The sequence below is a fragment of the Marmota marmota genome, unplaced genomic scaffold (assembly GCF_001458135.2).
Source record: "Marmota marmota marmota unplaced genomic scaffold, marMar, whole genome shotgun sequence".
Classification (NCBI taxonomy): domain Eukaryota; kingdom Metazoa; phylum Chordata; class Mammalia; order Rodentia; family Sciuridae; genus Marmota; species Marmota marmota.
In genome coordinates this window covers 5,008,448-5,023,757 of record NW_025999977.1, presented here as the reverse complement: position 1 = coordinate 5,023,757, position 15,310 = coordinate 5,008,448, and the positions used below count along the sequence as shown (strand labels likewise).

The 15,310-nt window shown below is 36.9% G+C and overlaps 1 protein-coding gene across 1 annotated transcript; it reads left to right on the top strand.

Moving 5' to 3' along the window:
- Nucleotides 1-133: 133 nt before the first annotated feature.
- Pno1 (partner of NOB1 homolog) lies at nucleotides 134-10,049 on the top strand. The gene is made up of 7 exons (XM_015479585.2): nucleotides 134-387; nucleotides 603-752; nucleotides 3,396-3,479; nucleotides 3,659-3,719; nucleotides 3,855-3,972; nucleotides 8,697-8,767; nucleotides 9,332-10,049. The coding sequence occupies exons 1-7, from the start codon at nucleotides 193-195 to the stop codon at nucleotides 9,397-9,399; spliced, it is 747 nt and encodes a 248-aa protein (XP_015335071.1). The 5' UTR covers nucleotides 134-192; the 3' UTR covers nucleotides 9,400-10,049.
- The last annotated feature ends 5,261 nt before the right edge of the window (nucleotides 10,050-15,310 follow it).

The window sequence follows — 15,310 nt, the reverse complement described above, 5'->3', positions numbered from 1 at the left end:
TAAGAATCAGGCATATTTTAGGACAGCTCAGGCATACGCTCTCACAAAGTCTGCTTCAGGACCCCGGCGTGGGACCTCTTAGAAAGGGGGCGGAGCCCCGGTGTTGATTGGCGAAGGCTGGCTCCTGTGCGGCGCGCCTGCGTAGTGCAGCAGCGCACGTGTTGGAGTTGGAACTTCTGGTGGGCAGTCGAGATGGAGACACTGAGCGCTGGGGCTGAGGACGGCTTCACCCAGGTCACCCGCAAGGGAGGCCGGCGGGCTAAGAAACGACAGGCAGCGCAACTGTCCGCAGCAGGGGAGAGCGGGGACGCGGGCTGCATGGACACCGAGGAGGCCCGGCCGGCGAAGAGGCCCGTCTTCCCGCCCCTCTCTGGGGACGGACTTGTGGTACTTGTTGGGGGACCAGAGGCTGATCAGGCTGGTAGTCTTTGCATGATATTGAATGTGGGGGCTCTGTTGCCGTGAAGTGACTCTTCTGAAGTTTAACTTGGTTAAAGAGCAGCGTTTTGTAAGTCTGCTGTCGTTTTACAACCCCGCCCTCCACCCTCATTCCTCCTCGCGTGTCCTGAGTTTTTTTTTTTTTTTTTTTCCTTTAATTGCAGGGTGGAAAAGAAGAAATGCGGAAAATTCCAGTCCCAGCGAACAGATACACACCATTAAAAGAAAACTGGATGAAGATATTTACTCCTATTGTAGAACATTTGGGACTTCAGATACGCTTTAATTTGAAATCAAGAAATGTAGAAATCAGGGTAAGGAGAATGTCAACTATTTCCATATACACCAAGTTTTTCTCTACTCCAGGGATGAAAAAGTACAAGCAGATTTTCCTTCAAGGGACCTGTTTCATTAAATGGTTTTCTTCAGTTTTTAAATATATCATAATGAGTTTGAACTTACCAAGTGTATTCAGAATCTGCATTTAATACAAATTCAAATTGCATTCCAGAACTGATTCCGAGATCATATTAAAATACTGGCTACCTGTGTGTATTTTCTATAATGTTTTGTGTTGATGAAAAGCAAAATAAAGAGATTGCCATACACCCAAGTGTATAAGTAATAAATTTAAGTCCTTGCTGTAGTACAAAACACTTTATTCATTTGCCTTTTTATTTATTTTTGGTACTGTGGATTGAACCCAGGAGTGCTTTACCACTGAGCCACATCCCCAGCTCTTTTTCATTTTTAAAATTTTGAGATAGGCTGTCACTAAGTTGCTTGGGCCTCCCTAAATTGCTGAGGCTAGCCTAGGACTTGAAATCCTCCTGCCTTAGCTCCCTGCGTCACTGGAATTACAGGCATGAACCTCTGTGCCTGGCTCAAAATACTATATGTTTTAAAGGTACCCTTTTGATCTGTGTTACTTTGAGAATGAATGTTGCACACATATGTGTACATGTTGTCATTCCAGGGTGTCACTCTAGGAGTTAGACATTAAAATTTTATTTTGGACTTTTTTTCTGGATTCCAATTTTGTATGAGAATCAGTAACCAACATTAATGTATTTTCCTTTCTGAGGATTCTTATATTGGCATTAGGACAAAGAGGCACAACTGTAAATAACTGGTATGTTTTAAAATATCTTAGGTTGTGATGGTAGAACCCCTCTTTGTTCCCATCATCACTTGCATTCAGGTGTTTATGATTTCATGTGAAGACTTCTTGTTTCCTTGTAATTCCCCCACATCATTGTCTTAAGTCTTTCTCTATGTCATTTGTGCCAGATTTTCTTAGACCACAGTACTTATATTTTGATGTCCTGGCTTCCTAAGCATTTCTAAAGAATAAAAGTTAAGTTTTTCACCGCCTTTCATGTAGGAGACCCTATCATAAGTTCATCTCTCACCATTTCTTTATGTCCATACTTTTTGGTTGCTTTGTTTTCTGAAAAAGGTCTTCACTTCCCTGCTCATTTTCTCTTCCTCCTTCAGTTCCAGTCATCTTTCGAGATCTAGCTCAAGTTTTTTCTCCCTTATAAGTCCATTTTCAGTCTTTTCTTCAGTGCCTAAGCTTCTATTGTATTTTGCTCTTGTTTATTATAGGGTCATCACTTTGGTGATCTTCAATGATGCTGCCATATAGCAGGCACATAGTGGTACTTTAACATGCACTACATTATTTGGTCTTTAGGGCAGCAGCTCTATGATTATATTCCACTGTTATAGATATGAGGGCACAGCATTAAAGAAATGAATTATCTTGGCCAAAGTAATCAGGCTAGTGTGACTATTGATGCTAGTAAGAACCACTTAGGACCTTCCTTTCTGACTTTATTTTATAAACTTCAGTCCTGGAGTACCTGCGAGACTTGCCCAGAGTCGTGTATAGGAATCATATCTGTAGTCTAGTTTTAAATGTGAAAATGCAGGATACTTTCCATTATATAGTCCTGTATGGTTTTAAATTTGTCAAATATGTGATCTCTTCATACAGATTGTGAATCTGGGTGGGAAAGTAGAAATAATAGTTTTGGAGTCAGTGTTTGAATCTTATTTTTACTTTTTAGTATTTTAGTTTTCTAACATATAAAAGTATTTATAATTAGCTAGGCACAGTGGTGTGTATCTATAATCCCAACTACTCAGGAATCTAAGGCGGGAGGATTGCAAGTTCAAAGCCAACCCGAGCAACTTGGCAAGATCCTGTCTCAAATTTGAAATATTAAGGTCTGAGAATATAGCTCAGCAGCAGAGCACTTGTCTAGCATTACAAGGCCATGAGTTCAATCCCCATTAATACAAAAAAATTTTTTTTAATTTATATCACTTAACATTCAAGGTTGCAAGGTTGTTACATAGATCAGAGGTATAGTGTCAAGTATGCTATTTACAGTGGTAGGCCTTTTATCAATAGCGGCTGTTTTTGCTATTATTAAGTAAATAATTTGACGTCAAAATCCCTGCTTAAAACTTTCTTGGTTTCCCCTTCAGTTCCAGGCATGTATGTAGTTAGGACCAGAGTTATTGATTGGAAGACATCAGCATTTAGATAATTGAATAAAGAAGATTAGGTCAGGATTCTTAGGGAAGACGAAGGAGAAGAGAAGATGATGAGCTAGCGCATTGAAAGGGTGGAAAAGATGGAGGGCTTTCAGAGTGTGATCCTTTGGGCTGAGCCACAGGAATGTTGTGGTAACCTCAGAAGCCTGATCAGTAATAGAATGCATCCAGTCATTTGACAGTCTTTGGGTGGAACTGCCCTGCTAAGGAGCCAGGAAAGTTTTGTTTTGCAAACTAAAGACAGTGTTCCCAAAACTGGGTTGTAGACTGTGCTGGAGAAGGGTGATGGTGAATGGAGTTATAATAATGGGAAAAATTATTTCTAGTATTTTGTTAAAACTATTTTGTTTTTCATTGCTCTCTGTAAATCTGTATTCTTTTCCCCCACCCAGACTTGTAAAGAAACCAAGGATGTTAGCGCTCTGACAAAAGCAGCTGATTTTGTGAAAGCCTTTATTCTTGGGTTTCAGGTGGAGGTGAGTGATTTCGTGACATTTAAATGGGAACCTGAAAAATATCCAATGTGGACATTTCATTGGATTAATCAATTTTTAAAAATTTGTCTTCTAACTCTAGAGTCTGAATTTTAGTTCCTGTCACTCATTCTTGGTGTCTAAATGGGATTGCCCTCACAGTGTTTATTTTTATATTCTAGGATGCTCTTGCCCTCATCAGATTGGATGACCTCTTCTTAGAGTCTTTTGAAATTACAGATGGTAAGCATGTCATGGTCTTCTTGTGAAGAAGTAACACACTTTAAATTTTCTAATAGCATCAATAGAACTGTGTTATTAGCACTTTTTTAAAAAATGTAAGTTTATACCACCTGAGGTCTTGCTTTTCTTCTCTAGTTAAGCCCCTAAAGGGAGACCACCTGTCAAGGGCAATAGGAAGAATTGCTGGCAAAGGAGGAAAAACCAAATTCACCATAGAGAATGTGACGCGGACGCGGATAGTTTTGGCTGATGTGTAAGTTTCTGATCATGAGAAAATTATTTTGTCATAATTTATATTTGATCTTTTGTTAGTTTCAAAAAAGTCATGTTATATTTTATGTTTAATGTTGCCACTAAATATTTGTCAATATATGGTTCTGAATGAGTAATCATCTGTTTTGAGATTAAAGTTGTTGAAAAAAATTTTAGTAATTTTAACTTTTTTCTCATTTAGCAATAATAGAAATATTTAGAATCACTATTGAAAGAAACTGTATTGCAGATAAATTAATCAGGGAATCTATTGATTCGTTAGGAGAGAGTATGCAGTAGGTATTTCAAATACCATTGTGAGGTTTTCCTTTAAAATCCATAGCTTGTATTTTTTGTAGATTTATATTTGTGTGTGTATATGTGTGTGTGTGTGTGTGTGTTTATATTTCAAAGCCTTTCATAAAAGGAAGATGTGTATTGTGCTTTGGGTAAAAATAGCTGTCAAGTAGTTACATGTGAACATAAATAAGATGATATGGGCTTAATGAGGATAAGGGTGCTGAAAGCAAAGCTGGGATTACCCCTCTCTAAGGTTGAATCTTCTCTGCTGCCAGGTTGTGGATTGTACTGGTATATGACTTGAAGCTTATATAATGCTATGAAGTTGAGAAATGAAGCAGTTGATTAAAGGGAGGAGGGACCTGCTTGCAATTAAATCCAGAAAAAATTTCATTTAAGATCATCTCACTTTTGCTCTAAACTCAGGGAGTCATCATTATTTAGGTTCTAAATTTTAGACGTCCATTGCACTTTACAGATAACTACAATACTGTGTTGGTGGCCCTCTACCTGACGCCAGGTGTATTCTGTTTTTGATCTTTTATGGATTGAGCCTAGAGTTGTTAATTTAGAACTCCAAAGATAAAAATTATTTGCTTGTGAAGTTATGGCTTAAATTTAATTATTGTTAAATTGCTAATTTGTACATTTAGTAGTGTTAACTTAAAACTTAAACCATTCTTTAATAGTTTACTATGGCATAACTTACATACGATAAAATTCACCTATTTAAGTGTCTGGTTCAGTGAGTTGGGAAATGTAGTGTAATCCTGTTGCCCCATCACAACCTCATAGTTCATCATACTGAAAGTTCCTTTGTGCATCTTTTCAATGTTCCTTCACTCACTGTGTTCTCAGGGAAGCACTGCTTTACTTCCTATCACTGAGTTTTGCCTTTCTAGAAATTCATGTAAGTAGAAATATACAGACAAAGGCTTTGGTGTTTGACTTCTTTTAATTAGCATGTTGTTTTGAGTTTCTCCATTTTGTTAGTAGTAGTTCCTTTTTGTTGCCAACTGTTATCATCGCATAGACATTGCATTTTGTATATCCATTCACAGTTGATATTTGGGTTATTTCATTTGGGGGGTATTATGAATAATGTTGCAATAGAATTACTTTTTATATCTTTTCTATTTTTGTTAAACTTATTTACAAACTACTTGAAATTTAAGAAATGTGCTTGTTTTTATAAGCTTTTGCTATAAATAGACTAATTGGAAACCCAATGTGTAACAATTTATATTGTGAAATAATCATAAAGTAGACTATTATGCAGCAGTAAGTGGTTGTTTTTAGTTTAATGAATTGCTAATAACCTGGCAAAGTGCAGTATAATATGAGCAATATATAAAAATAAAAACAATTTGTTTCAGATATATTCAGAATACCAGATCGGATGCCTATGTGCCCTGAAACATTTATTCCTTTACAACTATTACCCCCACCCCAGGTTACTTTGGTTATTTTAGTAGCAAAAGTAGTCCTACTTTATCTGTTCTTGTTTTCTGTATTTCTTCGTCTTTCATGCTGCATTTTATCAAAGTGTGATATACATGTAATTTGAAAAACCAAAAATGTCTGCCATATACCTCCATTTCACCCTCTTCAGAGGAAACAAGTTTCATTTCTCTTAGCTAATTTTAAAATGTATTTTTCTTGAGCCAGGTGCAGTGGCAGGTGCCTGTTATCCTAGTTACTTAGGAGGTTGAGGCAGGCAATGGTGAGTGTGAGGCCAGCCTGGATAATGTGAGACTCTGTCTCAAAAATAATAATAATAGGGCTGGGGATATAGCTCAGTTGGTAGAGTGCTTGCGTCGCATGCATAAGGCCCTGGGTTCAATCAGCAGCATAATAATAATAATAATAGTTGCTGTTGTTATTATTATTATTATTATTATTAATATCTATATTCCCATATGTCTTCCTGACATACAGCTTCTCAATTTATTTTTCAGCCATGAAAGATGATATAGCTTTCTTTCACACCCTCTTCTGTCTGCAGTGCATACACTCAGTTTCACTAGCACTTCCAACTTATTCTTCACCATACAGCCACTTTGTTTTTTCATTAGTCCAGGGTCAGTGTCACATGAACACAGAAATCAGTGCTCAGTATATTCTATAACTGAACCAGGTGGTCTCTCTCCTTTGCAACTTTGATTTCACTTGAGGAGGTGTGTCAGTGTGTTTTCTTAATTTTCAGTGTACTGATTCAGCAAAGAGCTACTCATCATTTATCTCTCCTCTTGGTCTATTTGGATGCATCAGACATTTTAGAAATCTCTCCTGGAGCCTTCTGTTCCCTAAGCACCCACCCACCCTCTCTCTATCTCATACTGACTTCTCCTTTCACTTTTGCCCTTTTTGCTATTAGAATCCTTGGTTCCCAGTGTCTCTTTCCTTGAGTTTTGCTTCAGGATGTTCCCACTGCCGAGTTAGGTGTCAGGTCACTTGGGTCTACAAAGTTAATTCCCACACATCTGTCTGCTTTCCACCTCCCAGAATGTATTACCTTCATCATCCTCTTCCTTTGGGTTTAGGTCTGAACTGTCATTTTAGTGGCATTTGGTGAAGGAGCACACTTATGTGTTGAGTCTGTCTGCTGGTATTTGGAAGAGGAGCATTTTAGAGAGAAGGAAAAACATGAAGGTCCTAAGTTGAGGGCATGTCTGGCAGCGTAAGGAGGCCTTATGGGCCTGGTAAAGTACACCACAGGGGAATTAGGGATGTGAACAGAAATCACCGCACCATGGGGTCACTGTAAGGACTTTGGCTGTTACTGTGTCAGTGGGGAGCCATTGGATGAGTGTGTTCAGCTGAGGGAAAGCAGGGTGTATGTGTTGGGGAGTTAGGGATGGGGAGGGAGGTGTAAAGATTGGTAAGATCAAAAGATCAGAGGTGGGGCTGGGGATGTGGCTCAAGCGGTAGCGTGCTCGCCTGGCATGCATGCGGCTCGGGTTCGATCCCCAGCACCACATACAAACAAAGATGTTGTGTCCACCGAAAACTAAAAAAGATAAATAAATGTTAAAATTCTCTCTCTCTCTCTCTCTCTCTCTCTCTCTCTCTCTCTCTCTCTCTCACTCTCTCTTTAAAAAAAAAAAAAAAAAAGATCAGAGGTCCTGGCGGGGCTCTGGACTAATGATGTGAGTGCATTAAGTGGTATGAAATGAAATGACAGAAGGTGATGGAGACTGAATGTTTGAAATTGAAAGTGTGGAGGGGTTGTAGATTTTAGTAATGACAAATCCAGACTGTGACCACAGAAGTGAAAGTTTGTGGAGTAGCTTGGAAAACAATATCCAATATTGGTATAAAATATGTCAGGGACCCAGTAGGCTAGGCTAGGGTGTTGGAGTTAGTTATCTTCATAGATATTGAAATGATCAGAAATTGTGATGACAGTAGTCAAAGACAGTGAGCCAGGAGTGAGCTAATGTTTTTGAGGATGATCTGTGGGGACAGCTGAGGACCACAGCAAAGCAGGTTACTAGGTTTGAAGAGAGTAGATTCAAAGCTAAAGGTTTTTAAGAGAAGTCAAGAAGGCCCTGCCCCCTTCAGCCTCAGTGGTACATGATTCATAGAGAAAAAACTGGCTGCATTTGAGAGGTACGTTTTTGTTAAGAAATGATGTGAAGGGGATGTTAACAGAAGTTGAAGATATGGCAGATTTAGCTCATGACTATTGTAGAGGACACAGTGAAAATGGACTCAAAAACCAAAATTATTACCAATTATTTGAGTCATTTCATGATGAATAACTATTAAAAACAGTCCCGTGATCCTCACCAAAAAAAAAATTTTAGATAATCTTTAGAAAGCTTTGCAGTTGAAACTGAGGTATGATATTATTTAAGTACACTTTTACTTGCATTTTTGAGTGTTCATTCACCAATTTTGCCAGTGTATAGTCTTGGACAGGCTTCTTGATTTCTCCCCAGTCTGGGTACTGATGATTGAACCCCAGGGCCTTGTGCATGTGCTAGGCAAGTGCTGTAATACTAAGCTGCATCTCCAGCCCTAGGTTTCTTGATTTCTTATAACCTTCTTTTCTTATGTGTGCAATGGGAATAACTTCTACCTAGTAAAGTTTATGTGATGATTGTGTGAACATATATATAAAGCCCTAGCACATGAAAGCACTTGATAGTAGCCCTAGTAAGAAAGAATCTTAAAAGAAATCTTAGTTTGTTTTTAATTTTTATCTTTTCTGATAATTTTTTATTGGGATACAATTCATATATCATAAAACTCACTCTTTAAAAATTTACTCTTTAGGATGTTTACAGAGTTGCATGGCCATTACCCTTGCCTTCATGTAGAAATGGGAATCTTATCATGATTCTCCAGAATCTTTGGATTATAGGATTTAGGTAAGGAAATGCTGTTTGTGGCTAACTGGTCTCACTTTATCTCTTTCAGGAAAGTTCACATCCTTGGGTCTTTCCAAAACATCAAGATGGCAAGAACTGCCATTTGCAACCTCATCCTGGGTAATTGCAGTGTACTTTGTGTGTGTGTGTGTGTGTGTGTATTTTCTCTTGAAATAATAGGGAATTTAGGAATTCAAACCCCATTCGCAAAGCAGTTTAGGTACTGTGGAGAAGCTCTTCTAAGATAGCAAATATGGACCTAGCAAAAAATGTTGAAGTATTTGCTTAGATTCATTTGTCTTCTAGAGAAGATAAAAGTTTTATTGGGTAATATTACTTAAATCTCTGGTGCTGTTCCCTGAGTAAGTACATAAAAAAACATTCCAGAAGAGAGAACACCAGGGGAACTGCTGAAAAGCTTTAGTCGGTTTGTTTCCTTTAGTCCAAGTTGCTCAGAAAACCTGGGGATTCTCCTATTGCTGACAGGCTCCTTTTTGAATTATCTTGATATTCAGTGCCTTTAATTGAGAATATTTGGGTATATTTTTCTGTAGGTTCTTTTCATGATATAAAGTAGATCCAATTTTAAAAATGTCCTTAATCTTATTAGGGTTGTAGACTTTTTTCCATAGAGTCTATGTGAGTATATCAGTGTATGTAAACTACTTATTTTTTCCTTTACAGGAAATCCTCCATCAAAGGTTTATGGCAATATTCGAGCTGTGGCTAGCCGAGCAGCAGATCGGTTCTGATTTCAAATCAGAGACTTTTTATCTCATCTTTGGACTCTTAAAGAAAAAGACCTTGTACCCTGAAGGTGATCACATGAAACCATGTGAATTATTTTTTAGTCACTTTGAGACTGGATCCTTTCTTCTGTTCTCAGCAAGAAGTATAAACAGGAAAGATTTAATAGTATTCACACTGAATAGCTTTTTGGATAATTTAAATGACAGAATCTATTATTATTATTATACCTACACATTAAGCTTTATTTTTTTGTTTTTTGGTTTTTCTTTTTAATGTTGGGAATTGAACCAAGAGACTCCTCATGCATAGTAGACAAACATTCTTCCACTAAGCTACAGCCCAACCCTTCTTTACTCTTTTTTTTTTTTTTTTTTTTTTGAGATAGGGTCTACTTAAGTTGTCCAGGCTGCCTCAAACTTGCAATTCTCCTGCCTCAGATTCTCAAGTAGCTGGGATTACAGACTTGTGACACCACAACCAGCAATTTCTCGTGTTTTTTATTTTAAATCACAGAAAACAGATTTGCAATTTGGAATTCTCTCATGTAGAGGAAATTTCTTGCTTAACCAACTTCTGTATGAATTTTTAAGTTTTTATTTATAAATTTATAAACATTTCTGTAAATTGTAATTAAAAGAATTATCTCAAATAACCTATGAATCATGACTTTTCCTTAATACTGGTATTATGGAAACACTTTAGAATCAGGTCATGAGCAGCAGTTTGACTCTACTGTATGAACCAATAACTGATAATCTTTTATACCAGTTATGAAGTTTCTAAAATTAAAGACCTGCATCACAAGGTTGATGTGAAAGTTTTTCAAATATTTAACAAAGTAGTCAGACAAAAGATGTTGGATATATTTCTCCTAATCAGCGAAGTAGTAAAAAAAAAAAAATCCCCTCCCCCAAAAAACTGTTCTGCAAATGCAGTGATAAACTAGTGTCTGATAAGCTATGATCTGATTATTTTATTCATTTTTAAAAGGGAAGGAACCTACCCCATAACTCATTTGATGTTGATAACTATTCTCTGGTACAAATGAATAACACTTGACCAAAACTTTTAATGATGGGAGTAACAGAAAGTTCACTCAAGAATTAAACATATTCTTATTAAACTTTGTACTCTATCAGTTACATGTGTCCCAAACTAAACTACTTTTTACATTGCATTGGTTGGAATATTCTTAACCAAGAATCCAGCTGGAAATTGCGGAGTGAGTCCCACCCATTGGCATGGGGAATGTGTAAGTGTAGGTATTACAATCCTTTACTTGCCTTGTTGAAGTGTATCTTGGGACTTTGTTATTACTGCAGCCTGTACAGTCTTTTTTTTTTTTTTTAAGTGCTCTACCGCTGAGCCACAACCCCAGCCCAACAGCCTGTACAGTCTTTAGGCATTATTGCCCTTCCACCCCACTCTTTGCCCAGGACGGTACTTTCAAAACTGACTACTCCTTAGTATATATATTTTTTGGGAAACAAAGTTGACAGCTTTAATCCAGTTCCCAAGCAGTTAGACTGAAGTGAACCATTACAAGGCAACTATAAATGTTTTGTGTTTGTTTTTAAGGAACTGAGGCAGGAAGTAAAGGGCATAATTTTGATTAGAAAACTTTGAGTTCTCTGTTAAAGTGAAATAATGTTTTGGTTTTGTTAGTTGCAACTATCAGTAATATAATAGAGCAAACATGTTTCCTTGGTATCTAAAAATTTGGGATGCTGAACTTGAAAGACTTGTTTTGAGCCCCTCTTTAGTCAACAATTTATATTACACCCCTTCTGGGGGGTGGGGCGTAGTAGCATTTTGGGTTTTAAAGGGAGATAGCATGTTAGAGGGTAGCTGATTGTTGGAATAGAAAAGGATGAAGAATGAATGAAGATAATAAATTTGACTATATCACACTGGTAGTTGATCTCAACAGCCTGGATCAAATCATTTTAAACCCTTCTCTTTAAGGCAGCGCACTAAGTCTAATCTCAAAACCTATCCAGGCTTATCCACATTTCTATAGCATTTGTTGTGTTTATTAAAATTATCATGAATGCCTATTATGATTGTCAGATATCAGCATCACAATTCCTATTCTGATTTATTAGTTTACTGATGTAATTAATACATGCCTGGGTGATGGGCCCAGGAGTATTTTCTTAGGTATTCTGTGGCTAAGGGAGGAGGCTGAGGGTTTTCTCATCATTTCAGAAGACTTGGGCTCCAACTCTTAGGCTTCCTGGAACTATGATGGTAGGTAAGAAACCTAATGTTTGTTGATCATGTGAGAAATAGCCCTAATTTTCCTGATCCTAGAGCCATATTAACCATGTTAAGACGGGAAGCATGTTTAATGTTAGATTCCTGAAAGTATACAGTGACAACACACATAACCATTCTATAACTTATAAAATACTTGTGCGAAAAATCAATTATTTCTTTGGTCAAAGAAACCAATGAATTCTACAGAAGGCTTGAGAGATCAAGGACTCACCCGTTTGATTTGGTTAGCTGATAGATTTTAATGCCCAATGGAAGTGAAAGATTGAAATAGCAGTGGACTTAAATGTTTAGCTAATGCAAGGGGAAATTTTTTAGTGTAGGGAATCTTTGAAGACTAAGAATATTTCAGGACCTGAGCTTGAACACCATTTTCTTAGTAAGTTCTGAAAATTACGAAAGATAGAAATTCTCTTACCATCTATTAAAAAAAAAAAAAAAAGTTCTAAAATAGCTTACCACTTTAAACCATTTTTGATTGTACATACAATTGGGTGACAAAGTTCATTGACGCTGTTGTGCAGCCATCACTACTGTCAATCTCCAAAACTGTTATCTTCTGCAACTGAAACTGTACCCATCGTTTTAACATTCTTAATTCTCTCCCCCCAGCCTTTGGCAGCCACCATTCTTTCTTTTTTATTTACTTTTTGTCCAGAATCTCACATTTCATTTAACATCTTTGAGGTTCACCCATGTTATATAACGTGTCAAGTTTTCCTTCTTGTTATGGCAAAAATCCCATTGTATACCACCTTTTCTCTATCTGTAGAACACTTGGGCTGCTTTCACCTTTTGGTGGAATATTATGAATGCTGCTGCCCAGAACACAGGTATACAAATATATATTTGAGTCCCTGCTTTTATTTCTTTGGGGTATATGTACACAGAAGTGGAATTACTGGATCGCATAGTAAATTGTTTAATATTTTGAGTTTATGCCATATTCCTTCCCACAGTGGTTGTACCATTTGACATTCTCACCAGCAGTACTGTCGTCTTTCAATTTTTATACATCCTCCCAACTCATTCCCTTTTTGTAATATTCCATCTGTTTTTGTTGATGGACATCGATTTATTTTATGGTGCTGAGAATCGAACCCAGTGCTTCACACATGCTAGGCAAGCACTCTACCACTGAGCCACAACCCTAGCCCTGTGATATTCCATCTATTACAATTAGTAAATGGTATCTCATTGTGACTAATTTGCATTTCCTTCACAACTAGTGCTGGTGAGCAACATTTTGTGTTTAGTGGTCATTTCTATATCTTTGCAGAAATGTGTATTCAAGACCTTTGACCATTATTTTAATTAGGTTTTTAGTAGTTTTTCAATACCTCCAATACATGGTTAGCAAGTATTTTCTCCTACCCATGTGTGTTGCCATTTTACTTAATGGAGAGAGATCCTGTCTACACTTAAAAGACAGTTACAATCAGATAAAGGAGATGGAGAGCTTAAATGCATACGTTCGCTTAGGCTGAACTATTCTATACACCTCAGATATGGAGGAGCCACATAGAACTCAATGTATAAATCTCTCATAACCAGTGAGTACCTGACAATATGGATGTTTCAGGTGTAAAACATACCCAATGTTCCATAACTTAGCTAGGCCAGGGATAACATTTACCTGTCAAGAGTATCTGAAGTACCTAATACAGTGAAGTATATTCAGGGACTCTATAGTTGTTGAATTAAAGTCTTAAAAATACTAATTTTCACATTTATGCAGGGTGATAAAGTACTATAAATCACATAAGATCACAAACCATTTAATCCCATTTAATAAATGGGATCACATTTATTAAATAAATATCCAGCCAACACTACAAAACTAGGTAATAAGAACCACTGGAGCTCTCGGCAGAAAAAAGAGACAAATCACCAATCTGGTGGAATTTTCATGCAATTTATTCTAGAGCCAAGGAAGATAAAATACATAACCATGTCAGAAATAGGGCGAGGAGGATGAGTGGAGTAAAGGAGACTCAGGGGTATGTGTATTTTTAAATTGGTGACCAAAAGATGAGAGTAAACTGAAAGCCCCAGGTACTACAACGAGGCTAAAATGCCTGGAGAAAGGGTAAATATTGACAGATTAGGTAAGTAATGATGGGGGAGTACTATAGGGCTTTGTAATGACCTGCTGTTTTACCCAGCAATAAAGCAGATAAATTTTACCTATGAGTTAAAGTGAAAAATCAAACCTCATTTTATGAGAGCTTTTAAGAAATATAAAAGAAGGAAGAAAAACTGAGAGCTGTGTAAGTCTATCAAACACCACTGAAAACATTCAAGCAAGTTTCAAATATTTTATTTTCTTATTCATACAGTATGAAGTTTTCTAAAGATCCCACAACATGACGTATCATGCAGAAGAAAAACTAAACATTCAACATAAACCCCCCCCTCCCTTGCCCACCCTTCACACAAACTAAAAAAGAGGAAGGAAAAAAAAAAAAAAAGGGAAAGAAAACCCCTCATTCCCGAGTAAGGAAATAATGTTTGCACTATTTTTCTATAACGCCAGCCAAGATATGCACAAGCAAGAGAAATAGAAAGCATTTGCTAAAATATCGGTAACAAATAATTATGTACAAAAAATTCACAAAAGACTAGTTCCCCCTTGAAGCAGAGCACATGGCAGTTGACACTGGAACAGATCAAACCACTGGCTGGGATTGTAAGCCACGTACTGATCCAGAGGAAGAAAGTTACATGTAGTGGAGATTTTCAGTTTGAACATTAACATTTCCAAAGTTTGGCAACATTATCTTTTAAAATTATGCAAATTATGTAAACAAGAGGTACATTTTAAATCGATCTACATGCAAAACTCCATGTCATGCAAGGACACCAAGCACCGGGATTTTTCTCTCACAGACAGAGCCCATGATGTGCAGCACTCAGTTGAAGGAACAGCGATGGCAGGCAGGTGTATTCAATTTAAGATTCATCCACCTTGATTTGACCTGCCCTTTACCACTCATGATTACAAAACCAGTTTTTATAGAAAAACTATATAGGGAAAGACTATTGTCATATAAAGCTACCCAAAATGTTTTTCTTCCAGCCAATAGTACCTTTGCAGAAAAGGGAAGGGATAACATCAAGTGGTGGAACATGATACACTACTTTTATATCACACAAATTTATTAAGTTACCATCCATTACCAATTGCATGGGCAAACAAAAAAAAAAATCATGCGCTTCCTATGCCTTATAAAAAAGTTTATGCAGTATCAATTTAGATAAAATTTTGCTCTTCTGTGGCATATAGATTAGCAAGATTTCTCCCATTTAAATCACAAATGTGTGGGTGTTTAGATACATACATGCACATTAATGTCACCAGTTTCTTAGATTAGCTGCAAGTCTTTTGAAACACAGAAGGGAAACTCATGATTCAAACAGGACTTTAAAAACAAATTATTCATCTATATATAATGAAACAAACAGATACCGTAAGCAGTTACATGATTACTTCAGGTTTTCATTAAGTAATGCTAAAGAGAAATCATGAATGCCTCAGATAGCTTCTGGTCTTTATAAAACCACGGGGCAAAAACTCTTAAAACTCTTGAAAGACCTTGCAAAAATTACATTCTTCCACCTTCAATTATGAAATAA

Coding starts and splice junctions, on each gene's coding strand:
- Pno1 (XM_015479585.2), top strand. CDS start 193: ATGGAGACACTGAGCGCTGGGGCTGAGGACGGCTTCACCCAGGTCACC. Junction 388..602: donor TCTCTGGGGACGGACTTGTG/GTACTTGTTGGG, acceptor CTTTAATTGCAG/GGTGGAAAAGAAGAAATGCG. Junction 3,973..8,696: donor CGGATAGTTTTGGCTGATGT/GTAAGTTTCTGA, acceptor TATCTCTTTCAG/GAAAGTTCACATCCTTGGGT.